Source organism: Trichosurus vulpecula, chromosome 9 (genome assembly GCF_011100635.1).
Source record: "Trichosurus vulpecula isolate mTriVul1 chromosome 9, mTriVul1.pri, whole genome shotgun sequence".
NCBI lineage: Eukaryota > Metazoa > Chordata > Mammalia > Diprotodontia > Phalangeridae > Trichosurus > Trichosurus vulpecula.
Window position 1 is genome coordinate 173,002,515 of NC_050581.1, and position 23,803 is coordinate 173,026,317.

The following is a 23,803-nucleotide window of genomic DNA, read 5'->3' on the forward strand; positions in this document are numbered from 1 at the left end:
CCTTCTGCAACATTCATTTTATCCAATGAATCACGACTGTAGAGCATATTGCAAGTGATTTTTAAAAGATCTGCCTCCTTTCTCCAGCCTTAAAGAGGAAGGCCAATTTGTTCTGATTACAAACCTGCTATCAAAATATTTCAATTATTTTTAATCTCTGCTTTCAAAAACTATTTTTGATTCCTACACCTTGATAATAATTATTTTCTAAAACCTTCATGAGTTTGTTTTCAGAGTATGATTAGTAACCTTAAGGATTAGTTATCTCCCTGTTGTATTTTTTTGTTATCTATCAGGAATAATAGTACAAGTTATCTGTCTCATCTTTCTTTTCCTTTTTTTGAAGTGTATTGCAAATATTACCTCAGGTGTCTTTATCTCCTCTCTATTTTATTCCAAAGGGGACATTTTCTTAGTCCAGAAGGCTTGGAGAGTAGAAGCAGAGTGCTTAGGAAACCTGAGTACTAGTTCAGAGACTACCTCTAAGCTCAGAGACTCAAAGTGTTAGAGAGCATCTCTCCCACAGTCACCTCATTTTTCAGTTGAAGAATCCAAGGTCCAGGGAATTTTTTTTCTTTGCAAATTTATTTTCCCCTAAGGGCTAATAAGAAAACTTCTAAGAGAGAAAGATTGTAAAGCAAATAATGGAAGCTTACTTAATAAATACTAATTAGTGATAATGCCAGGTATGGTTTTAACAAAACTACTCTAGGCTCTTTGCAGATTTTCTGATAACATAGCAGACACAATGTCATTTTTTATCTTTGTACCCCACTGTCTAGCACAATACTTGGCATGCGTAGGTACTTAATAAATTCTTTTTGATTGACTTGAAGCCTTCCAATTTCCTAGTGTATCTCAATGAAAATAAGAGGAATCTCAAAGCTTTTTCCAAGCCTGGAAATTATTAAGGCCTGGCTAAAACAGGTCCTCCTCTATGTCTGTGAAAATGGCACTTATCAACAGTCTGTAATGTGAGGCCCAATTTAGTGTTCACCAATTAATGGAAAATGGGAAATATCTTATACTTTCACCTGTCTGGCTTTTGAACCCTTATCTTTGGCCCAAAGGCTGAGGTGTTTTCTGTTTGACTATGTCATCTTTCAACTTCATTCAAATTTCCTTATTATCTTACTGTATTTCCTTTGGATCATTAAGCAATCAATTAATCAGCAAGCATTTATTAAGTGCCCTCTATTTGCAAAACACTAGGGATATGGACACAAAACTGACAATTTAGCCAGGGGAAACCACATGCACACAACAACTCTGGTCCACATGGTTCTGATGCCTCCTTTTGTCACAGAATTTTGAAATTAGAAGCCATCTAATCCAAACTATGCCCCCTAAAAGGAACCTGTACTATACCATACCTAACAAGTGGCCACCTGGACTCCATTCGAAGTCCATGGAGGAGAAACCCATCACTTCTCAAAGCATCCCATTCCACTTTTCTGGTAGTTATAATTTTTTAGGAAGTTTTTCCTTATATCAAGCCTCAGTTTACCTTTTTGAAACTTTTTTTGCCCATCGCCCCTAATTTTGCCCTCCAGGCCAAGCAGAAAGGATACTTTTCTTCTTCCTTCTCTTTCCATTAGATTCAAAATATTGGTACCATGAAGTGGAGTGGCACGTCCCAGAAGTAAATAACTTTCTCCTATACCCCAGCACCTAGCACAGTACCTTGCATATAGTAGATGTTCAATGATGCTTGTTGAATCATTTTTCTATTTGAAAATGCCATCTATTAGCCTGATTCAGATCTTCTTATCGTACTGCCTCTAACCTTTGGTTGATGCCGAACAACTCTGTTGTCCCTATCAACGTGTCAGTGTGTCATTCACAGAATTTTTAGGATTGAAATATCTCCAGCAAAACCCTCAGGAAATAATTTTTCAGCAGCTAGACTGGACTCAAATGAATTTGAGATCTCCTTTTGAAGATTTCAGATGAGAAATTTCTTGCGCATTTGCATGTGTGTGCTAGCACACACAGACCGCCCCCCCCCCCCCACACACAATTTACATTTAAATCATATCAAGTTCTCTAATTAAACAGAAGTCCCTCACTTATAGGCTGGGTTGGGTTTTTTGTTTTGGTTTTTTTTTTGGTGTGTAAGGAACATGGAATGTCTCCCTGTTTAAAAAAAAAAAAGCAACCCCAAAACATTCTGAATGGAATCAAAAGAGATAATGTTTCTTAGTTGTAAGTGATAAGGGGTGGGGGGGGGGGCGGTGTCAGTTTTAAGAGATCTCGTTTCAAGTGCAGCCTTGGTTTTTATGTGTGTGGGAATGGAGTTAAACACAGCTGAGGCTGCAGGCTGGCTCTTCCTGTCTAACCTGTCCATTTCCAGGGTGAGTCAGCCCTGGCCAGAAATGTGCCTTTAAACCAGCTTCCAGTGAAATCCATATGGGAATTCCAGCAAACTCATTCCCCTTGAAGTCTCTAAACAGCTAATCTCCTTAAAAACACATTCCCTCCCCCCCACCCTCCATCTCTGGAGAAATCTTCCTGGAGGGAGAACGCTCTCTGTCCCTCCTAGTGTTCTTTCTCTACAGGGAAGGAGTGGAACGGGGAGGTGTCATTCGAGAGAGCTGCTGATGTCAGTGATGTGTCAGCAGTGGGAGGTTAGGTCTGTGAAACCGAGTTACACCTTAGAAAGTGTGTGATGAAACTGAGGCTAGAGCTCCTTAAGGAAGCACCCTAGTTGGGGGTGGGAGAAGAGGAGAGGCTAGGGGGCTTCTCTTCCCTTCCTCGGCTACTCCAGAAGACTGGGGGTGTTTCAGAGGATCACATTTCACTGCTGGACCTTTTAACAAATAGGTATGTTAAAAAAAAACAAACTTTTGTTTTGTTTGAATTTTCCTCTGTACTCTGAACTCGGAGCAGGTTTAGAGGTGTAGATGGCTGCATGTGTCCTCGTGGAGGGGGTGGGGGAACAGCGAGGGAGAGGGCTCTGTGTTTTATTTTTCTGTGTGCGTTTGTGAGGAAAAGAGCCAGGACAATTGTTTTCGGTAGTTAAATATTCATTCTAGCGAGTGCAACTTCGTCTTCCCGGGTACTAGAATGCCCTTACAAATTTCTTGCCCCGAAGACTTCAGTAACAGCGTGTAGGTACTCAGATCCTCATGCATTGTAATTCAGCAGAAAAATTCCATCACCATTTGGGCAGCCAATAACCTATCCCTATGAAGGTTTTTTTCATCGTGCTTTAAAAAATCCAGCCATCACCATTCTGAACTTGAGCTAATGATGGCATGAAATCTGTAGACTAACTATTCAGTAAGAATCAAGTGGGCCTTTTTTTTTCTCTTTTGCAAAGAAGGATTGAACTAAATGGAACATTCTGAAGTTCAGGTTCAGTGGGAGAACCCCAAGGAACCAGCAGGTCTAGACTACAGAAAGCATTATTAATGAACTTGATAACACAAGTCCATTTAAAATGGAGCGAAGCATCTTTAATTTCAGGAGTCAGGTGCTTTCATCAAAGCTTGTTAGCTTTTCATGGAGACAGTGCTAACTGTTTAGGAGAAAACATTTCGTGGGATAAAATAGTTTAATAATAGATAGATAAATGGCTGTCAGATGCACTGTTCGGATGCCCTCCATTTAGTTTTCTTTTATTGAGAAGGGGATGCCATCTTTTACTCTTTTGCATAGAATTTCCACAGGTTGCAGAGGGACAGCAGGTGACAGCAGACCAGGGGTACCCCACAAATAATACAAGCTGTTTTACTTTCACTTTGGTACTGCTAGTTTCTGAAATGTATCCCTCCAGGGTCTTACTGAAACATTCACTCTTTTTCTTTTTTTTTTTTTTAATTTAATTTCATTTTAGTTTATAACATTCAGTTCCACATGCTTTTGACTTTTAAACTTTCTCCCCCTCTTACCTCCCCAAGATGGCGTGCAGTCTGATATAGGCTGTACATATACATTCATATTAAACATATTTTCTCATTAGTCATGTTGTAAAGAAGAATTATAGTGAAGCATTCATTCTTTGGAGCCTATTTCCCTTTGCTTTGAGAACACCAGCACATCTTGATCATAGATAAGAAATGAACTCCAGATTCACCATAATCTGGAGGGATTTAATCAACCTTGCTAGCTTAGTTCAGTCAGACCAAAACTTTTGATGGAACAGGGAGGGGAAAGGACAGCAGAAGAAGTACTGAAGACTGCCTTGAACTTGGCCTTTTGGGTTCTGATCATCCCCTTGCTCTGCTTCCAGCAATCTGGGCCCTCCACCTTCCAAGTCTTCAGAGTTTCCTATCTGCAAAATGAGGGGTTTGAAAGTCATTGATCTTATCTCTCATTTGGGGATTCTCATTTGCATTTTATCTGCAAGGGCTAGAAATTAAATGGTACAAAGGAAACTTATCAGGGAGCTGAAGTACATAGTAGAAGATTATAGCTAGCTAGATTTACAGTTAAAATCTACACTCAGCTCTGTGGTGTGCCTCTCTGGCACGATTCTGATAAGAAGAGAGCTGGATTGGAAATGTGTTTATGTTTTCTTGGGTTTGAGGCTATAAAGACTGGGAATACAGATAATGTATTTATCTGTATTTATTTACAAATTGGGTTCCTGGTGTTTTAATAACTAATTGGCTTTCTTTTACTCGAGGATCTACTTAAACTCCAAGAGCCTTCCTTTAGTCATCTGTAAAATGGACATGGTACCCACAGAGCCTACCTACTAAGGTCATTGTGATACTCATGAAATAATGGATGTAAAGGACATTGAAACTTTTAAAGGGAACAACATAAAGGTCATTATTTAACCTTATAAAATTGAAAATATTTTTTGTTTTCTGTTCCTTTTGTTATATAGTTATTTCAATGGAAACAGCTGGAGAACTTATACTTCCGTGAAAAGAAATTTGCTGTTGAAGTTCATGACCCCCGCAGGTGAGAATTATGGTCATTTTCCTAGATGGAGAGGAATCGATTGTTTTGAAAACTAAATTGAAAAGTCTGTCTAATTGAATTAGGATGACTTTTCCTTTCTTCTCTCCCTGACCCCCACCCCAGTATTTGGACAGTTTCTAGTTGTTGAGATTTAGATTTTACAAATGAATGAGAAAAATCTAATTCATTGTTCATTGAGAGCTTGGAGGTGGGGAAGAGACTGTGGTATGTAGGGGTCCAGTTCTGCTTACTAACACTAAACTAACTCTGTGACCATGACCATAGGGAAGTCACTGCTTTTTGGAGCCCATTTCCTCATCTGGTAATAATGATATCAACTGCCTGACAGCATTGCTAAGGCTTCAATCGGATAGTACACACCCGGCCAGACTTTTGGAACACCTTATGTAAAGAACTTTGCCCCAAAGCATCAACTTTTCAATTATGGTACCAAGATCTGTTTATAGAAACTTATAATCTGCTTTGAAATGACAGGGGAAAGAAACCATGGCAAAAACAGGCAACCAAAGAAAACCCCAAGTCTACTAAAAGCTTTTCTCTTATTAGGAAAAACAAAATAAAACAAACCATGCATCTCTGGGTCACAGTTCAGCTGAAAACCACATCTTGTGTTTTTAGGAGACAGCACAGAATAGTAGATAGAGTACTGGACTTATAATCATCCAGATTTGGGTTCAAATCCTGCCTCTGGCATTTATTAGCTGGGTAACCAAGCACAAATCATAGAATTTCTCTGAACCACAATTTTCCTCAATATCAGAGAAGAATAATAGCTGTAGTTCCCATTTTAATAGGATCTTGTGAGGCTTGCATGAAAATAATACATAGTGAAGCTTTTTTATTTAAATGCCATGTATTTTATTGATGGCCTGCTAGGTGCCAGGCTCTGTGTTGTGTGTGGGGGTGGGGGGGTGGGGGTGGATATAAAGGCAAAAATGAAGCTGTTGCTCACTTCAGGGAGCTTATATCAGAGGAGATAATATCAACATAAAGAAGTAGATGCAAAACAACATAATTTGGAGGGGAATGGGCAGGGCACTAGCAGCTGGGGAATCGGGAAAGACTGTAGAAAAAGCAGCACTTAAATGGATTTTGGGAAATTTTGTCCAAAGAAGGGCAAAGAGGCCAGAATACATTTCAGACACAAGAGGTAACCAAAGTGAAGACACAGAGATGATAGGTATCATGTGTGAACAACTCCAACAAGGTCAGTTGGGATTCAACTGTAGAGTCTGAGAATGAGTGTATAATGTGTAATAAGGATGGGAAAGGCTAAAAATAGAAGGCAAGTCTGGTGTAGTGAGTAATCAGAACTCTAGACCAGCAGTTTTGAAGACCTTAGTTCCAGATCCAGCCTTGCCATTAATTCTCTATATTCCATTGAACAAGCCAGCCTCTCTCTTCTGAGTCTCAGTTTCTTCATGTGTCAGATGAAGGGCTTAGTGATCCTCAGCATCTAAGATCCTAATAATAAATCTAAAAAATCCATCCCTTATCTTCTGTCTTCTGTTTCCTTGGATATAGAATATCGATAAGTCCCTGCTTCTTGAGATGGTTGTATATCAATGGAGGCTTTTAAATGGGGGCTGTCTAACCAGCTTCTAACATACTGTAGTCATTTAGTTTTGTTAAAAAATTGTCAGGCTGCACAGGGAGGCATTGCCAGAGTTAAGACTTAGCTCAGAGCTCATCAGAGTCCCCAACAGCTGCTGATGCCTTCCCTCTTTAAGATCATCTTCCACTTCCACCGCGTATATCTTGTACAATCAGTTATTCGCATGTTTCTTCCCTACTAGAAGGTAAGCTCCTTGAGGCTTGAGGGCAAAAAAACATGTTTTTGCCTTTCTTTGTATCCCCCATGCTCAAGACAGTGTCTAGAATACAGTAAGTGCTTAATAAATGCTGGTTGACCGACTTTTTTTTTCTCAACTTTTAACAGTGTTGACAGCAGGAAGATAATAAGCGACTTCAAAAAAAATTAACTCACTAGGCATATTTTACCTGGTGCCAGGCCAGGCCAAAGGCAAATAATTATTTTGTCCCCTCAGTGAAAGGCACATTACTTTAACACTCATCCTGAATGTTTTAGAATTTCAGTATCAAGAAGAACCTTTGGGCAGAGTGGACTCTTCGTTCAGACCTGGTATGCCAATGCTTCTCTCATCAAATCCATCTGGGTGATGGCAATCAGTCAACACCAGTTTTACTTGGACAGGAAACAGAGCAAAGTGAGTTACCAGATGTATTATTGTAGGGGGGGAAATCCAACTCCCTTGTTTAGTTTCTAAATAGAGGGTATTATTCAATTGATAAGTTACTTGCAGAAGAGAACATGCCAACAATTAGTTTTCTTCTGACGACCCTGCAGTCTTTTTTAAAGTTTTCCTGTGGGAGGGGAAAAAAGATGCGGAAATATACAAATATGCAAAAACTGACGTCCAGTTTACATACATCTTAGCATTTGCGTGTCTTCTAATATCTTAAAGTTAGCGGGTTGTGAAGCTATTATGATATGAGTAACAAAGGAAACAAACAATTATGAAAAACAGCCCACATCTAGCAATGTATACAACATTCTGGCTAACAATGGAAGCAGTGTTTCTTACCTATAGGTCCCCACACCATTTATAACAAAAAAAATATCATTAAGCCAAACAAACTCGGATCTAACAATGTATACAACATTCTGACTAACGGAGCATCCAACATTCCTTTGCCAATAACCTTCTTCATCCCTTGTCTCTACCAAGAGGAAGGCATCATCTGCCCTCTGAGACCAAGATTAGTTCCTTATTTAATCTGAGACTTGCTGCCTTTAGATTGCATTCTCTAAGACATTATCATTTTTTTTCCCTCTTATCATTAGTTGGGATAACAATAAAGAATTCTCTCTTGGCCCCTGCAGGCAAAAATTCCCTCCGCCAGGAGTTTAGACGACATCGCCATGGACCTAACTGATACAGGCATGCCAAAAGTTTCCAAATTGGTGACTCTGGAGGCAAAGCATCAGTTCATCATGGCAAGCAATGGCAGCTTGATCTCCTCAGGTGATGTATTAAGATTAGAATGGTTTCTGGTTCCTTCTTATTCTGTCCATTGTGACTTTGTTTAGATCTGTGCCTTTTAAAATGCATTACCTTAAGCATGACAGTCACGTGGAATTTGCACTTTTTCAACTGTATTTTCCAATTAAGAAGAAAACACTATGTGGTTGATAAAGGGAGTCTGGAAGACCTGTCCTGCTTCTTGATTTGCATGACCTTGGGCAAGTCACATAACTTCAGTGCCCCCAACCATTTCTTTTAAGATCACCGTTTACAGAGGAGTTGCCAGTCTGTATCAATAGAGAGAATGTTTACTCTGGGAATTCCCTGAATTGATGAAATCACAGATCTGACCTCTCAAAAAAGGAAACTCGGTAAAAGAAATAGCAAATAATAGATTTTTAACATTGCATGAAATTGTATATGTAACTTGACTGCAGTAGACTTGGATCTTTCACATCTTTTTGCAAGCCTATATTTGGAACTTTGTGGGAACCCCTCATCACCTCTCAGTTATAACATAGTCTCTTAAATAGCCTCCTTGCTTGATTCTCTTTCCTCTCCAATCCATCCTCCAGGATAGATGTTCCTAAGACACAGACTCGGCCACTTTCCTGCTTAACGGTCTTCCATGACTCCCTATTGCCTCTGAGATAAAATACAAACAAACTCCTGAAGCTGACACTTAAAGCCTTTTGTAACTGGATTCCTGCCTACCTTTCCGTACTCTTTCCCAAATGCAAAATTCCACTTCCAATCTACGAGCTTTCAAAAGCACTGTTCCTACATGTCTGGAATTCACTCCCCTTCTCACCATTACCTCTTAGAATCCCATGTTTCCTGTGAAACTCCACTTGAGCCTTGTTTCCTGATCCCTTCCGAGTTGCTAGCACCCTCTCCCTCCCACCCCCAAATAACATATATTTGTATATACTTTATGTATATACATGCTTGATAAAATATAAGCGTCCTGAGGGCAGCAAATGTTTCAACTCCTAGCACATAATAGGAGCTTAATAAGTGATTGTTGAGTTGAACCAAAAGGAACAATCAGATTATCTTTATACTGCCAGCTCCCATCCCCATGGACAAATGTCTCCTCATGCCACCTCAGAAAACAAAACCTCTTCTCAGGGCAGTTTGGGAAACTCTCTTTATTTTATCAGTTTTCAAGAAAGTGAAACACAATCAAATATAGCTTGGCCCAATGGATGGAGTATTGGATTTGCAATCCAGAAGTTCAGATCCCACTTCAGATTCTTTGCTCACCGTGTGACCCTAAACAAATCTCTTAACAAATGTGCTCGACCTCATCTGTAAGATGGGGATAATCACAGCACTTCCCTCCAAGAGTTGTTCTGAGGGCAAGGTTAGAGTCAAAGGCACTTCAGGTGCTTTGCAAACTTTAAAAGTTCTATGTAAATATCGGCTCTTATTATATTACTCTTATTCAGGCCCGTTTTAGCACCAACGTCTACCCGATGCCCAGAATCATGAGAAAATGTTCTGCTGTTTCCTTTGATTATGTTTAGAAACAAGGAGAGAAGAAATAAGCTCTCATTTAATAGCTGGTTTTGACTCTATGGCCTTTGTTCTATACAAAGGAAGGAAATTTGATTCTCAAAAAACTCCACTGCTCTCCCCTTCCCCCCTCTCAAGTTTTTTTTTTTTTTTAAACAAAGAAATAAATAATCGGCTCTCTTTCTCCAGGTTCTCAAGACTCAGAGGTCAGTGAGGAACAAAAGAAAGAGAAAATAATGGAATTGAGAAAGAAAGAGAAGCTTCTCCAAGAAAAACTTCTGAAGAAAGTGGAGGAGCTTAAAAAGATTTGCCTTCGAGAAGCAGTGAGTGTCCTCTGCTCCTTGTGTCCTCGGAGCCTGTTTTGACACTTCGTTCAGTGACACTAATCCTATCTCACTTCCTTCCTGTTTTACAGGAGCTCACTGGTAAGATGCCAAAGGAGTACCCACTGAATTCAGGAGAAAAACCCCCTCAGGTCAGAAGGCGTGTAGGCACCACATTCAAATTAGATGACAACTTGCTTCCCAGCGAGGAGGTATGGCCCTTGTCTTGGAACGTCTCAATCGCAGTTAAGGGGAAGAAAAAAAAAAGAGATGTGTGTTGGCAGGCCCTGGTCGGCTTGTGGCTCATTATTTACATTTGCTGCCTTACGTTTTGATCTCAGCAGATGAATTTGAAAAAAATTGACAGCATTGGATTGACTGTTTCCTTTAACCAACAAAACAGAGTCTAAGAAACAAAGCCCTGAGATGAAAATGGAGATTTCTCTCTTCTCTGAGCAATGTTCAGGAGAGAATTACAGATCTCCTCCCTCCCCCAGCCAAAACAAGGGTAAATTGGACTTGTTTTTTAAAAGATAGGATCATACCCAGGGACTAGAGCTCAATCAGATGTGCCTGGAGCCTCATGGAGGTGCAGCCCAGACATATATGGTAGTGATGAAGATGCAGTGAACCTCTCTGTCCTTTGGAAAGATGGGAACTACAGCCCTCTAAAGCAAATTAGCCCCTCCCCCCAAAAAAAGTCTGTTTGAGAAGGTAGGAAGCAGTGTGGTCAAATGGAAAGAGTGCTGAAGTTGGAGTCTGATGACCTGGGTTTGAATTCTGTTTCCAACTCACTGTCATCTCAGGTCACTTCCTGGGCTAAGGCTATTATCCTATGAAACTGGCCCCATCATGAGAGTGGAGACCCTTTTGACAGAGGGGTGATAATGATAGTCTCAAGATGCAGAATGAGACATACATTTTGCAAACACAGCCCATGTGGGAATTTGTTTTGTTTGACTGAGTATTCGTTATCTAGGTATTGTTTTTATTTTTTTCTTCCTTCCTCCCTCTCCTCCTCCTCCTCCTTCTCCTTCTCCTTTTCTTCTTTCTCTCTCTCCTCTCTTCTCTCTCAAAAAAATGAGGGATAGGGATAGGGTAACAAAGAAAAGAGGGTTATTGAGACCCTGGCAGAAGGAAGCACAGACCAGCAGGACAGCTTTGAAAACGACATGTTGAATTTGTTAGAGACCTGTAATTCCATGTTTAATCCTCTTTTTCTCTTTTACTTTGCACATGGTGATGACTGTTTGGTGGGGGCGATTTTAAGTACAGATTAATTTAATTCAAAGGAGTTGGGAGGGACCTGGGTTTGAATGTGGTCTCCCTGGCTGAAGTAGTTGTGATCTTTGGAGCAGGTCATTTACCAACCTCTCAGAATCTCTCTTTCCTCATCAGTGAAATGAATCAGAGAAACACACCAAGAAAGAAAGGGATATGGTTGCCTTAATTTGGCGAATTACAAAAATAACAGCAGTTTGTACTGATGTGGCACCTTTAAGTTTACAAATTGTTTTCACGTACAGGCATGTCATTTGATCTCACAAACCACCACATGTGAGGTTGACAGGCAGGCATTGACCTGTATTACAGGTGAAGAAATTGACACAAAGAAACTGACACAAAGAAACTGATACACATAGCTGGTAAATGGTAGACCTGAGACTTGAACCAGGGCCTCCCATCTCCCCATGTTCAGCATGTTACATTCCTTTCTCTTTCCCTCATGAACATCCCAATAAGGCAAAGCCCATTCGGACTCCTCATATTGGATTCTAGAATATGCAAGGAGTTAAATCCATTATCCCCACCCCCCAAAGAAAGTCAGCTTCTTGAGGGAATGGAACGTTTATGTCTAGTGCTTAGCATAGTGTCGGGTCCCTGGAGGGAGCTTAGGAGTAGCTGTGAATGGAGTGGAATATCACGCGACACTTGTGAGCCTGAGTCTGGATTTGTCCCTCTGTGTCTTCATTAAAAGACTCTCTCATGATTGTATAGGATCCTGCCTTACAAGAGCTGGAGAGCAATTTTGTCATACAGCAAAAACTGGTGGAAGCTGCCAAGAAACTTGCCAATGAGCCAGACCTCTGCAAAAACGTGAGGAGAAAGCGGAAGCAAGAGTACACAGATGCTATGAAGAAGCTGCAGGAGATTGAGAATGCGATCAATGAATACAGAATTACATGTGGCAAGAAACCAAGTCAGAAAGCAACCCTCATTTTGCCAGGTAAGCACCCAACAAGCCACAACTGCACTGTTTTACATCTTCTTTAAGCACTTCTGCTGGGACTGCTTGCAGCCTTTCCCAGGTGGCTAATTCACCTGGCTGAAGGGTGGACAGAAAAAAAAAACTAGGCTGAACAGGAGACTTTGACAGGCCAAGAAACAATAGATTCAGAAGCCTCCCAAGAATGTGGACTGGTTAATTCAAATAAACCTGATTTTCCAGGGCCTCGTGATGCCATAATTTTGTCATCATTGGGTGGAATCTCTTTGACTGTCATGGACAAGCCTAGTTTTCATAGGTGGATTCTTGGTTTGTGGGGTCATTCATGCCAAACAAAACTTTTAATTCACAGAAGAGAAACAGACATGCACTGGAGCTCTGCTATAACTTGAGGAGCTAAGTTGCAGACGTGACCTAGTGCTTTCTAAAGTTTTTCATGCATGCATTTCCTTTCGAAACCTGCCCCAGAGACCTAGGTAGGGTGGGGCTTTGAGCAGATTCCTTCTTTCTGTCATGACCAATTAATCAACCTTGAAGACAAAGGTAGCAATACCAACAAGATTTCAGCTACATCCGAGTCTGCCCAGGCATATGGTTCCTAAAGCAGTTATTTATTGCTTTCTGATGACAGAAAATGTGAAAGAGAGAAACTTGCCAGCCATATTCAGCTACAGCAGGAGAGTTTAGGAGGCGTGGCTCTAAATTACACATGAAGCAAAGGAACTTGGTAAATAGGTCCACGGGGGAGCCACGAGTCTGGATTTTTATTCCAATCTTTTGTCTGTTTTTACCACTGTTATTTGATGTAGTGCTAGAAATATTGGTGACAGCAAAATTAGAGAAGAAAAAGAAATTGAGGGAATGGCAAAGAAGAAATAAATTAATCAGATAAATGCTTTACTTAGAGAACCCTAGAGAATCAATGAAAATATTAATCAAAACATTCCAATCCTAAAAACATAAGTAATTCACCATGGGTTTGGCTTCTTAGAAAGGCTCACTGTTTCAGAGGGTTTGTGATGGTACGGACCCTACACACACACCTAAGCCAGAGAAGGCGCTGCCATTCTTGCAGATTTCAGATGTGCAGGTGGACACTTGGTAGACCAGATGGCACAAGCGTCTGAGCATATATTGGCTAGAGAGGGGTTTGATGTTTTTGTTATTTTTTTTTTTAAAGAAAGAAAACTGGCTGTCAGACAGCTGACTAGTTTGGCACTGTGCCTTCGGGCTCCAAGGCCTGCCTAATTAAGAACAAAGACTGCATGGAAATGATCAAGGTGAACATTTAAGGCGCTGGAGATTCCCTTCACAGTGACTTTTTAAGTTAGGGGAGGTGCTCTTTGCCTTCTCACTTGGGGACTCTTGTCAATCAAACCAACACTCAGGACAGGCAGACTGCCTCTTCCAGGTCTTTTTCATCCACTAGAAATATCATTGAAGAATTGTCTGTGAATAGTCTATATTTTTCCAGACTCGGGTGCTTCCCTTTGTCAGTGTCCCAGTGTGACCCTCCATTTGTAGCAGAGTTGAGAAGAGACCTTATTTTGAAGAGACACTTTTACATTAGATGCACAGCAGACTTTTTCAGTGACCACAGCTGCTACGAATATCTATCATTTACGTGGTGCTTTAAGGTGGGCAAAGCCATTTACCTGTGTTAGATGATTTGATCTTCACTGCCCTTGAGGTGGATGTTATTTATAGACAAGAAAATGGAGGCTGAGAGGTTACTCAACTACTGGAGGCACTCTGATCATATGGCCATAAGATTATAACCTTAGAGCTGGAAGAATCTTTTAGAGATCAGCCCCATCCAACCCCGCATTTTACAGATGAGGAACCATGGTTCCAAGAGAAGTGACTTGCCCAAAGCTGTACAAATAATGAATGTAGTGGCAAAGCTCAAATTTGAACCCCGGAACTTCCAGCTCCAAATACAATACTTTTGCTACTGAATCATTCTGATTTCCTATAGTTGGTGAAATCACAAGCTATGATTACGTAGGCAGCAAAGTATAATGGAATGAGGGCTGAGTTTGGACTCATAGGATTTTTTTTAGATCGTAGCCCTGTCATTTCCTAGCTACATGACCTTGGGCAAGTAATTTAACCTCCGTGGGCCTCAGTTTCCTCTTCTGCAAAATGAGGAGGTTGAATGAGATAACCTACTAAGTCCCTTCCATCTCTAAGTCTATGATCTCATGAGCTCCATTAATCAAACTTAAAGGCAAGAAGAGAGCTTGGAGTGAGAGGTACTCAAATGAAGAGGATGGGAATTACATTGCTTCATTCTGCAGCATCTTGATGTTAAGCTTGATAGTGGCTTACATTGGACTGGAGGATGTCAGCTTGGACAAAAGATGGCAGGAGGGAGCCAAGATGGGAAATTGATGAAACACCCATGATATGTAATTCAAGTTTCTTTTGTTATCACCCCCCGCCACACACACACACACACACACACACACACACACACACACACACACACAAAAGAAGTCTTGCATAGAAAACTTAAATTGCTAATTATTCTGAATGTGTTCATCTGAATAAAGAAGAAATTTTCTGTTATAATTCACTAAATGTGTTCTATATTAAAAAATTATTTTTAAGAGATTCAATTTTCCTTCACAGAAGATATAATCCCATCTGAAAGCAGTTCCTTATCAGATACGACAACCTATGATGATGGTGAGTTGTTTTGTTTTGTTTTTAATTTTTTACATGGGTTTTATTTTTTAAACATAAAATACAAATGTATCATCTTTTCTTACTTTTAAAGTCTATTTATTACCAAGATCTCAAAAACTCTGCTTCTTATATTCTCTCTTCCAATAGAATATAAGCTACACATTGGAGGACATGGTTGTTCTGATTAATTGATTATCCCGGTTAGTGGATGAGTATAATAAGGAGATTTTGATTTTTTTTTTTTAGAGAATACAATATAGCACAAAAATAGACTTAATTTCAATACCACAATGAATATGTTAAATACTTCTTGGATTTCCAAAGAATGGCAGCAGATCATGCTATGTAGTATTTCTTGTTTTATAAAGCATTTTCCTCATGATAGCCCTGAAAGGAGGAGGAAACTGAGGCTCAGAGAAGTTAAATTACCCAAGAATCATACAATCAATAACCATTTTCAGGACTTGAACCTAGGTCTTCTTTGCTCCAGATAGTTCCTTACAAGTTGAAAGTTGGGGTCAGCCAGTAAGTAAGCCTATTAAGTGCCTACTATGTACCAGGCACTGTGCTAAGCACTGGGAATTCAAAGAAAGGCAAAAAAAAAAAGTTTCTGCTATGTACAAGCAAGCTATAGGAGATAAATGGGAAATAGAATAGAAAGAAGGCACTAGAATTATGAGGGACTGAGAAAAAGTCAATGAGTTCATTTCTGTTAAAAGAGTAGAAGAATTAAAAGAATTAAACAAACAAAAAGAATAAATAAAAATAAATAAAATAATTTTAAAAATAATCGATATTGTTTGAGATTACTACCTGTTGTCTTTTCTTGAGGGCAAGGACTGCTTCAGTTTTGCCTTATAAATGTATTTGATTTGAAGGACACTAGGACAGGCTCTTGCCCAAAATGTCTCCCTTCTGATTTGATAGGTGACTAAAGTTCCTCCTTGTCAAAGTTGTTCTTTTGGTTCCTTTATCTTGGGCTGCCTCTTTTTCAATGAAGATAGTCCTGGAAGGGATAACACAATGAATCACTCACTGCTTTTTCCTTGTTCTTTGTCTTTGGAACTATAGAAGGGAAGAAGCAGGGGTGGCATTTGGGCTGGTGAGGGAAGGATACAGAGAGAGGGATGGAGAATGGGAGGTGAAGGGTAAGAAGACACAGTAAAGTCACCAGAACTGAATCTGGTTCCAGGATTTGGTTTGCAAGAATGTGATTGTATTTCCCCTCTTAGATGCCTTCACTGCTCACTCATTCCAGTGGAGCGAGCCCTTTTCCAGGAAATGACCCATTTAGTAATGCCAGAATGGTTTCAGGCCCTGGGGGGGAATGCTTTAGTGTTTTTTCAACTGCAAACACAACCTCCACCACTACCACCCCCCCCCAAAATGTCTTGCTTTTCTGAATGAGGATGCCTTTACTTGGAAAGAATGTTTTCTTCACTAGTTATCAGATACATTCCTTTTAGATTTTGCTAAGAAATATTCTCATTTCCCACAGCCAATGATTCCTTCACCCTCCCTGCCCAACGGTCCAGTTCAGTTCCGCATTCTCCGAGAATTCCTCCACCCAAGTCTCTTGGTCTGGAGAGGATCCACTTCAGGAAGTCTTCCGTGAATGAGCAACTCATGGAAGGCAGGCAGTCCAGGTAAGATGTTGGATGCTAGTTTGTTTCTATTACAATTCCACAAACTTTTGTTAGTACCTATCAGGTGGTTAGCACTGCCAATACCAGCATCACTTTGGGATTCTCTGACATGCTTTTCTTCAAAAAATTCAAAGCCTTTCCACCACTGACCTTACTTATCCTCACAGCAAGTATTATTATAATTCTACCCATTTCACAGGTGGAGAAGCTAAGGCCCAGTTACAAAGCTTTTATTTGTTGATAGCAAATAGAAGTGTTCTAAGGGAATTTTTTTTAAATGGAATTTTATTTTTTCCATTTTATCAAGCAGTTATTTGAAAAAGAAAAAGAAAACCTTTATAATAAATATTCATCGGCAATCAAAACAAATTCTCATGTTGGCCACGTGCAAAAATATGTCTCTCTCTGCATGTAAGTCCATTGCTTCTCTGGAAGGAAATGGGGACTCTTAAGAGGATTTTTTTAAACTGGTGTTTGGCTAATTGTGTCTTTGTTAAATTCCTTTTCATTTCTGTTAAAACAGTAGAAGAATTAAAAGAATTAAACAAACAAAAAGAATAAATAAAAATAAATAAAATAATTTTAAAAATAATCAATATTGTCTGAGATTACTACCTGTTGTCTTTTCTTGAGGGCAAGGACTGCTTCAGTTTTGCCTGTTTTCCCAGCACCTAGTATCATACCTGGTACACAGTAGGAGCTTAATACTGGAGGTCCCAAGAAATTTCTTGTTACCAAGTCCCTTTTAGAAAGCCAGATAAGCAAATCTGCCTGGTTCTACCCCACATGTGCCATATGACTTAATCTCCTTTTTCTCATCTCTAAAATCCTGGCTATAGCATGACTGGACTTGGAGTCAGCAAGATCTGAGTTTGAATCCTACCTCAATTATTAACTCATTCATTTGACAAACATGTTCTTTTCAAACCTCAGTTCCATTTTTTTTTCCATTGTATTTTCAGCTATTCAAAGAAACATGTCCTGGGGACATTAACCTCCTCTTCTTAATGTTCTGATCTGAACTCTTTGTAAAGCATTTTGTAACTCTTTATGTGTAGACCAGGATCAAGATCACAACCCATCCCTAACTTGTTTGAAAGTCTTACACAGTGATCTGAGGCTCACAAAAGTTAAGTGATTTTCTCCGGGGCACATAGCTAGAGCTGGGACTCCTGAGTCTAGTATGTTCTTTGCTCCTCTGCTGTGCCTGTCTTGTAAATATAAAGTATTACGTTTATGCCAGCTATTTTGGTTGTTCTTTAGTATTCATTTAGTGGCCCACCGAAAAAAAAAATAAGGCTCCTTCTTGCATCCCCTCAGTTTTCTTTGGCTCCTGGTAGGTTTAGTATTAACTGCTTGCTGATTTGTTTATCAAAGGTGTACAAAACCAACCACTAACTGAATTGTCTTCTTTTTCCCAGAGAAATACTGTCAACACACAGTAGTCCCTATAGAACTCTGGAGAGGCGCCCCCAGGGGGGCAGAAGCATGCCAACCACCCCTGTTCTCACCCGCAATGCCTACAGCAGCAGCCATTTAGAGTAAGAGCTAAATGTTGATTTGTTTGGGTTTTATTTGAAGGCAGCGAAGGGAGTTGCTGTATTTAAACCAAGAGGAGTATGAGTCTTATTTATAAAAAATGAGGGTTGTCACTGTTCTGTTTTGGCCTGTATTCATGGATTGACTTTTTTTGTTTTTTTGAAGACAATGGTTTTATATCCTTTTGCAAAGAGAATGCCTTCAAATTTTTCCGGTAGTATATTGAACCTTTTGTATGTCTGTTGCTTTTTACCACCATTTAAATAGCATTGCATTTTCAAGAAGAAACTGAAAACCAGACCAAAACCAGATTGGAAGTTTATAGCCTCACTCCTTAATCTTTGACCTAGAAAGGGTGAGCTCCAGGTGGTAGTTGGATTTTTTTTTCATGCTCCTGGGAAGGTTGCATATCATCAGCCGACCTTCCCCATCCCTAGAGAAAGAATTTGGATTATACGTTTTCTGGAGTCTGGCCTCTCTCTGGAGCTCTGCCTCTGTGTGGGAGGAGTACGATAGCAGAGATGAACTCTTACAGCTGGCCTTTGTGTTTTGGAGTATTGTGGGAAAGGAAGCTCAGTTTGGTATCAGGAGGTTGAGGCTCAAATGGTGCCGCTTACTTGCTATGTGACCTTTACAAGTCCCTCCCCCCCTGTAAAATAAGGGAGTTGGACTGGATGACTTCTAAGTTAACTTCCAGCTCTAAATCTTTGATGCTAACTTATTTATTTCAGCTTTGAGAATAGACAATATAATTTTTAAAATATCACTAAAAGTTATTAAAATTATACAATTTATTAATAAAACTATATGGTGTTATAAATAATTTATTACTAATGATTGTAAATATATTATAAGATAATATAAACTTATAAGATATTATGAAAATAAAAATATTATATTAAAAATAAGTAGGAAGTTGAAACTCCAGACATGGTATTAAAATTTTAGATGTTATCCTTCTTCCTGGTAATTTTTTTTTTAACAAGTCTAATTTTCATCTCTTGTAGGCCTGACTCTTCCCCACAACACTGCAGGCAGCGGAGTGGAAGTCTGGAGTCTCAGACCCATCTGCTCTCAGAACTTGATGGTGACAAGCCATTCTTTTCCCTTTCCAAATCCCAAAGAAGTAGCAGCACAGAAATCCTGGATGACGGCTCATCCTACACCAGCCAGTCGAGTGCGGAATATTACTGTGTAACCCCCAGCGCAGGCCCCTACTATACTACACAAACTCTTGACACTCGAGCGAGAGGCCGGAGGAGATCCAAAAAACATCATGTCTCCACGTCCAATTCTGGGAGCATGCCCAACCTGGCCCCAAAAGACATGAGAAACGGCGGCTATCACAAGAGTCAAGAACAGCCTTCTTGCAGCTACTTTATTTCCGGGTACCCGCCATATGCTGACTGTGATCTTTATTATAGTGGAGGTTATGTTTATGAGAATGACACAGAGGGGCAGTATAGTGTCAACCCTTCCTACCGCTCATCAGCACACTATGGATACGACCGTCACAAGGAGTACAGGTCCTACCATGAAGATGAGATGGACCGAGTGCCCCACAACCCTTATGCAACTCTCCGACTGCCAAGAAAGGCACCCGTGAAATCTGAGCACATCACCAAAAACATTCACAAGGCCTTAGTAGCAGAGCACCTCCGAGGCTGGTACCAGCGAGCCTCTGGACACAAAGACTTGGGTCACAGCTTGCAGTCAAGCTTTGATTCAGACCGAGGCTCACAAAGGAGTCTGGGGTTCGCCGCTTTGCAGGTGCCCTGCTCCCCCAGCAGCCGAGCTTCTTCCTATACTTCAGGTAATAAAGGAGTTGGGGTGGGGGGAGGGTGGCAGGGACCTTTTTAATTTGTGCCAAGGAAAATAAATAGATTTGGAACCAGCAATGGGAAGCAGTGCAGTACTGGTGACCTGTAGTTTAGCCACAGCCCTGGTGCTTACTCACAGGGTCCCAGATTTAAAGCTAGGAGAGACCTTTAAAGACATCTAGTTCCAATTAAAATCTCATCTTCTATAGGAAGCCTTTCCAATACTTCTTAATTCTAGTGCCTTCCTTCTGTTAACTGTTTCCTACTGATCCTGTAGCTAGATTGTACAGAGATGTTGCTTGGCATCTCCGCAATTAGATGGTGAGCTCCTTGAGGGGAGTGACTGATGTGTTTTTTCATTTTTGCTTTTGCCTTCCTTTGTATCCCCAGGGCTCAGCACAGTGCCTGGCACATATTAGGTACTTAATAAATGTTTCCTGAGTGATTTAGCACAATTCCTTAGGAAAATGAGGCCCTGAATGTTCCAGTTACTTGCCCAAGGTTACACAGACAGTAAACAACAAAGTTGAAACTCACACCTAGGTCCTCTGACTTCAAACTCAGTACTCCCTCCACTGCTGCTTCCCTTATTCCTTCTGGGAGGTTGAGCTAATCCACTCCTGGCCTCAGTTTCCACATTAGCCAGATGAATGGGCTTGGATCAGTTGATGTCTTAAGTTCTCCTTGAGCTGTATGATTTTGTGGGTCTGGGCACAACTGAATCTTAATTCATTTAAAAAAATATTTAAGCATCTTGTTCAGGGCAAAACCCGCAAGCATTTATTCGGTTCGAGCTATGCCCAAGGAAGGCACTGTTCTTTGAGCGGAGGCTACAAAGACAAAGATGAGGGAAACCTTCCCTGCCATTAAGAAACTTAAATTCTAATGGAGAGTAGGCAACATGTAAACAGATGAATAAATGCACGTAAAAAATTACTGACATGACATAGACATAGTTAATTGGAGAGGGAGTGTACTGGTGAGATTAGGGGAGGTTTTGCATAAGAAGTGGGACCTGAGATGAGCTCTGAAAGATGTAGAGATCTCTAAGGAGCAGAGCTGAGGAGAGTGTGTATTTCAGGCAGGAGGCACAGCCTGTGCAAAAACACAGAGGTGGGATGGAATACCACATTCAAGGAAGAGAAAGTAAGCAGACTTAAAATTTAGAGATCATGAAGTGGGGTTAAGTGAAATGAGGCTTAAAAGGGAGATTATGATTGGCTTTAAATGACAGGCTGTGGAATTTGTAGTTTGTCCCTGGGCAGGTAGGTGGTGCCATAGTGCGAAAGAGTGCTGGCCCTGGTGTCTGGAAGATTCCTCTTCCTGAGTTCCAGTCTGGCTTCAGGCATTTACTGGCTGGGTGACTCTGGCCAAGCTACTTCATCTCAGTTTCCTCAACTGTAAAATGAGCTGGAGAAGGAAGTGGCAAATCACTCTTAGAATGGGGGACAGAACACACCAAAGACAGAGACAAGAGAGAACAGGATGAGAAACTTATTATCCTATATGGTTGGAATACAGAGTCTGAGAAGGTGTTTGGCTGGAAAGGCAGGTAGGTTGGAGTCAGATGGTGTCCCTTTAATGCCTTTAGTCAATCAATAAGCATTAAGTAATCACCTACTGTGTGCTTTTCAAAAATGAAACAGACTCTTCCTCAAGGAGATTACATTCTATTGGTAAACCACATACAAAATAGATACAAAGTAATTTGGGAGGAACAAAGCAGTAGCAGCCAATAGAAGGGAGGAAGGGTGCTATATTTTACTTTTTGGGCCTGGTCCCAGTGACTTCAATGGTTTAGGAGAACTCTTGGTAATGAAACTCCCTCTACCAATGCAAATAATCAGCTTGGAGGGCTGAGGCTAAGAACTTCCCCAGAGCGGCACACCCAGTAGGTTACAGAGGCCAGTTTTGAACACTGGTCTCCTTGACTCAAAGGCAACTCTGCCTGTGAGGCCATGCCAACACTTGAGGTTATATTTTATTCTTCAGGCACTGAGCACTGAGCCATACAAGTCCCAGATTTGCCAGGACCAAAAACAATGATGTGTATTTCCTCTCCTGGGCTAAAGGGACTTTTACTAGATAATTCTCAATTGTACCGCATAAGGATTACCTGCAGCACTTTTTCAGCATGCTGTGATATCCCTCCTTTCAAGCCCCTCGTTTTAAGTACTGAGGAACCTTCTTGTTTGTTTCTCAGATTTATATAAAGCCTGCCTTCCATAAAGCTTCCAATTCTATATGAATCAGGCAGTAGACAAAGGGAGAACATTTTCTAAACATTTTCCAAGAGGTTCATAAAATTCCACAGTTGACATTGGTGGTGGGGGAAGGGCAGGGGGGAGGGGACAGGGAATGATGGCAGGGAGTTAGGTGGGGATGGGTGATGGTGAGACCAGGCCAGAGCAGTGACCAGAAACTCCCACAAATCCCAGTAGTTCTGGCCGGAGTTGTAGCAAAGTGGGGCAAAGGTGAGTTGTCAAGTTTGACAACCTAAGTAGGAATTAGGCTGCTTTCTATGTTACCTGTTTCTGAGTGGTTTGTGCCTTTCTCATTCACTAGGCTTTGGTCCCTCATTAAAAAAGTAAGACTTCTTTCATTGTTGTTAGGAGTTAGACCACAAGGCCGCAAATCCTAATTACATTCAAAACTTCTTTTTAAAGTTGGACTGCAGAGTGGTCCTATTGAATGTTATGTGCTTGAGGGTAGAGACCGTTGAGGGGTTAGTTTGTTTGTCTTTGTATTCTTCAGGCCTGGCAGAGTGCCTGGCATATAGTAAGGGCTTAATAAATGCTTATTAATTAAGTTGAATTGCATGAAAAAATAAACTGAAAGAACGGTTGGCATCATGCCAACTACTGACAATGGTTGAAAAATCATTCGCTATTAATTTGAAACGAAAAAAATAAAAAAGCTATTTCTTTTCCTTTAAGACAAGGGTTCTTAACCCGAGGTCCAGGAGCTCGTGGCTAGATCTCAGGAAGTCTGTGACCCTTGATGGGGAAAAAACATAATTACTTATTCATTTATACTAACCTCTACCTCAAACTTAGCATTTCTTTAAATTATTTAAAAACCTTATTTGGAGACAGGGTCACAGGCTTCATCAGGCTGCCCAAGGACGTCCATAGCACAAAAAATGGTTCAGAACCCTGATTTTGAAAGAATGTTTTAGAGGACAAGTAAAGAGTATCATTCTTCAAGTAAAGATAACAACATGTGTATCATTAACTCTGTTGTTTGGGTGTTTGTTAGTCATGTAGTTTGATAGCTGACCCAGACCCCTTGGCTGATCTTTGGGAGACAGAGTTTTTATCACACCCCTGGGGCCGTTGGTATTGCTTCCATTGCCTTCCCTAAAGTTATTTGATCTATGTGCCCTAGAAACCAATCAATCAACCACAAAGCTTTTATTAGACACATCCCAAGCACCAGGCATACTTGGTGCTGAGGATACAGGAACAGAAATAAAAGTCCCTGCCCTGGAAAAGTTTCCATACCATCAGCATACCCTGATAAAGGACGCTGACCTTTTAAAAACAACATCTATGCACGATGGAATGAATGATGGAAGGAGTGAAAAAAGCATTTATTAAGCACTTACTCCATGCCAAGCACTATGGTAGGCATGGGTGATTAAAAATAGCAAAGTAGTGAAGGAGGTCACATTCTAACTGAGGGGACAACAGACTTCTGCTGATTGGGGTTTCTCCATCTTACCAGAAGGATTGTTGTTGGTGACTCCCTCATCATCCAAGATGTTGTAAATGGCCGTAGTCAGCTTAGGGTGGGAGAAGCTGGAGGGGCTCAGGCCCAAGAGTCAGACTGGAGCAGGCACACAAGGGAGAAGTTGGCATCCAATTGGAAGGAGGGAAGGTGGTGTTGACAAAAAGGTTAGGAATCCAAGGGGCTTGATTTAAACTTGGAAGCTAGGGATTCTAAGAGGCAGCAGGGGAGGAGACAGCCCAGGCATGAAGGAGAGCTAGCCTATGCAAAAACATGGAGATGGGGGATGAAATGCTGTGTGTAAGGAACATTAAGCAGAAACATTCTT

General features: G+C 40.6%; 1 protein-coding gene across 2 annotated transcripts in view; it reads left to right on the forward strand.

Annotated features, from left to right (window-relative positions):
- FRMD4B (FERM domain containing 4B) overlaps positions 1 to 23,803 on the forward strand; it is a 159,959-nt gene that overhangs the window by 129,665 nt on the left and 6,491 nt on the right. For both annotated transcript variants that reach the window (XM_036738724.1, XM_036738725.1), the window contains exons 12-21: positions 4,838 to 4,914; positions 7,025 to 7,163; positions 7,841 to 7,982; positions 9,690 to 9,823; positions 9,916 to 10,035; positions 11,822 to 12,050; positions 14,685 to 14,741; positions 16,240 to 16,387; positions 17,809 to 17,928; positions 18,934 to 19,739. In XM_036738724.1, the coding sequence (XP_036594619.1) occupies positions 4,838 to 4,914; positions 7,025 to 7,163; positions 7,841 to 7,982; positions 9,690 to 9,823; positions 9,916 to 10,035; positions 11,822 to 12,050; positions 14,685 to 14,741; positions 16,240 to 16,387; positions 17,809 to 17,928; positions 18,934 to 19,739 (1,972 nt within the window). The remainder of the gene's footprint in view (positions 1 to 4,837; positions 4,915 to 7,024; positions 7,164 to 7,840; positions 7,983 to 9,689; positions 9,824 to 9,915; positions 10,036 to 11,821; positions 12,051 to 14,684; positions 14,742 to 16,239; positions 16,388 to 17,808; positions 17,929 to 18,933; positions 19,740 to 23,803) is intronic.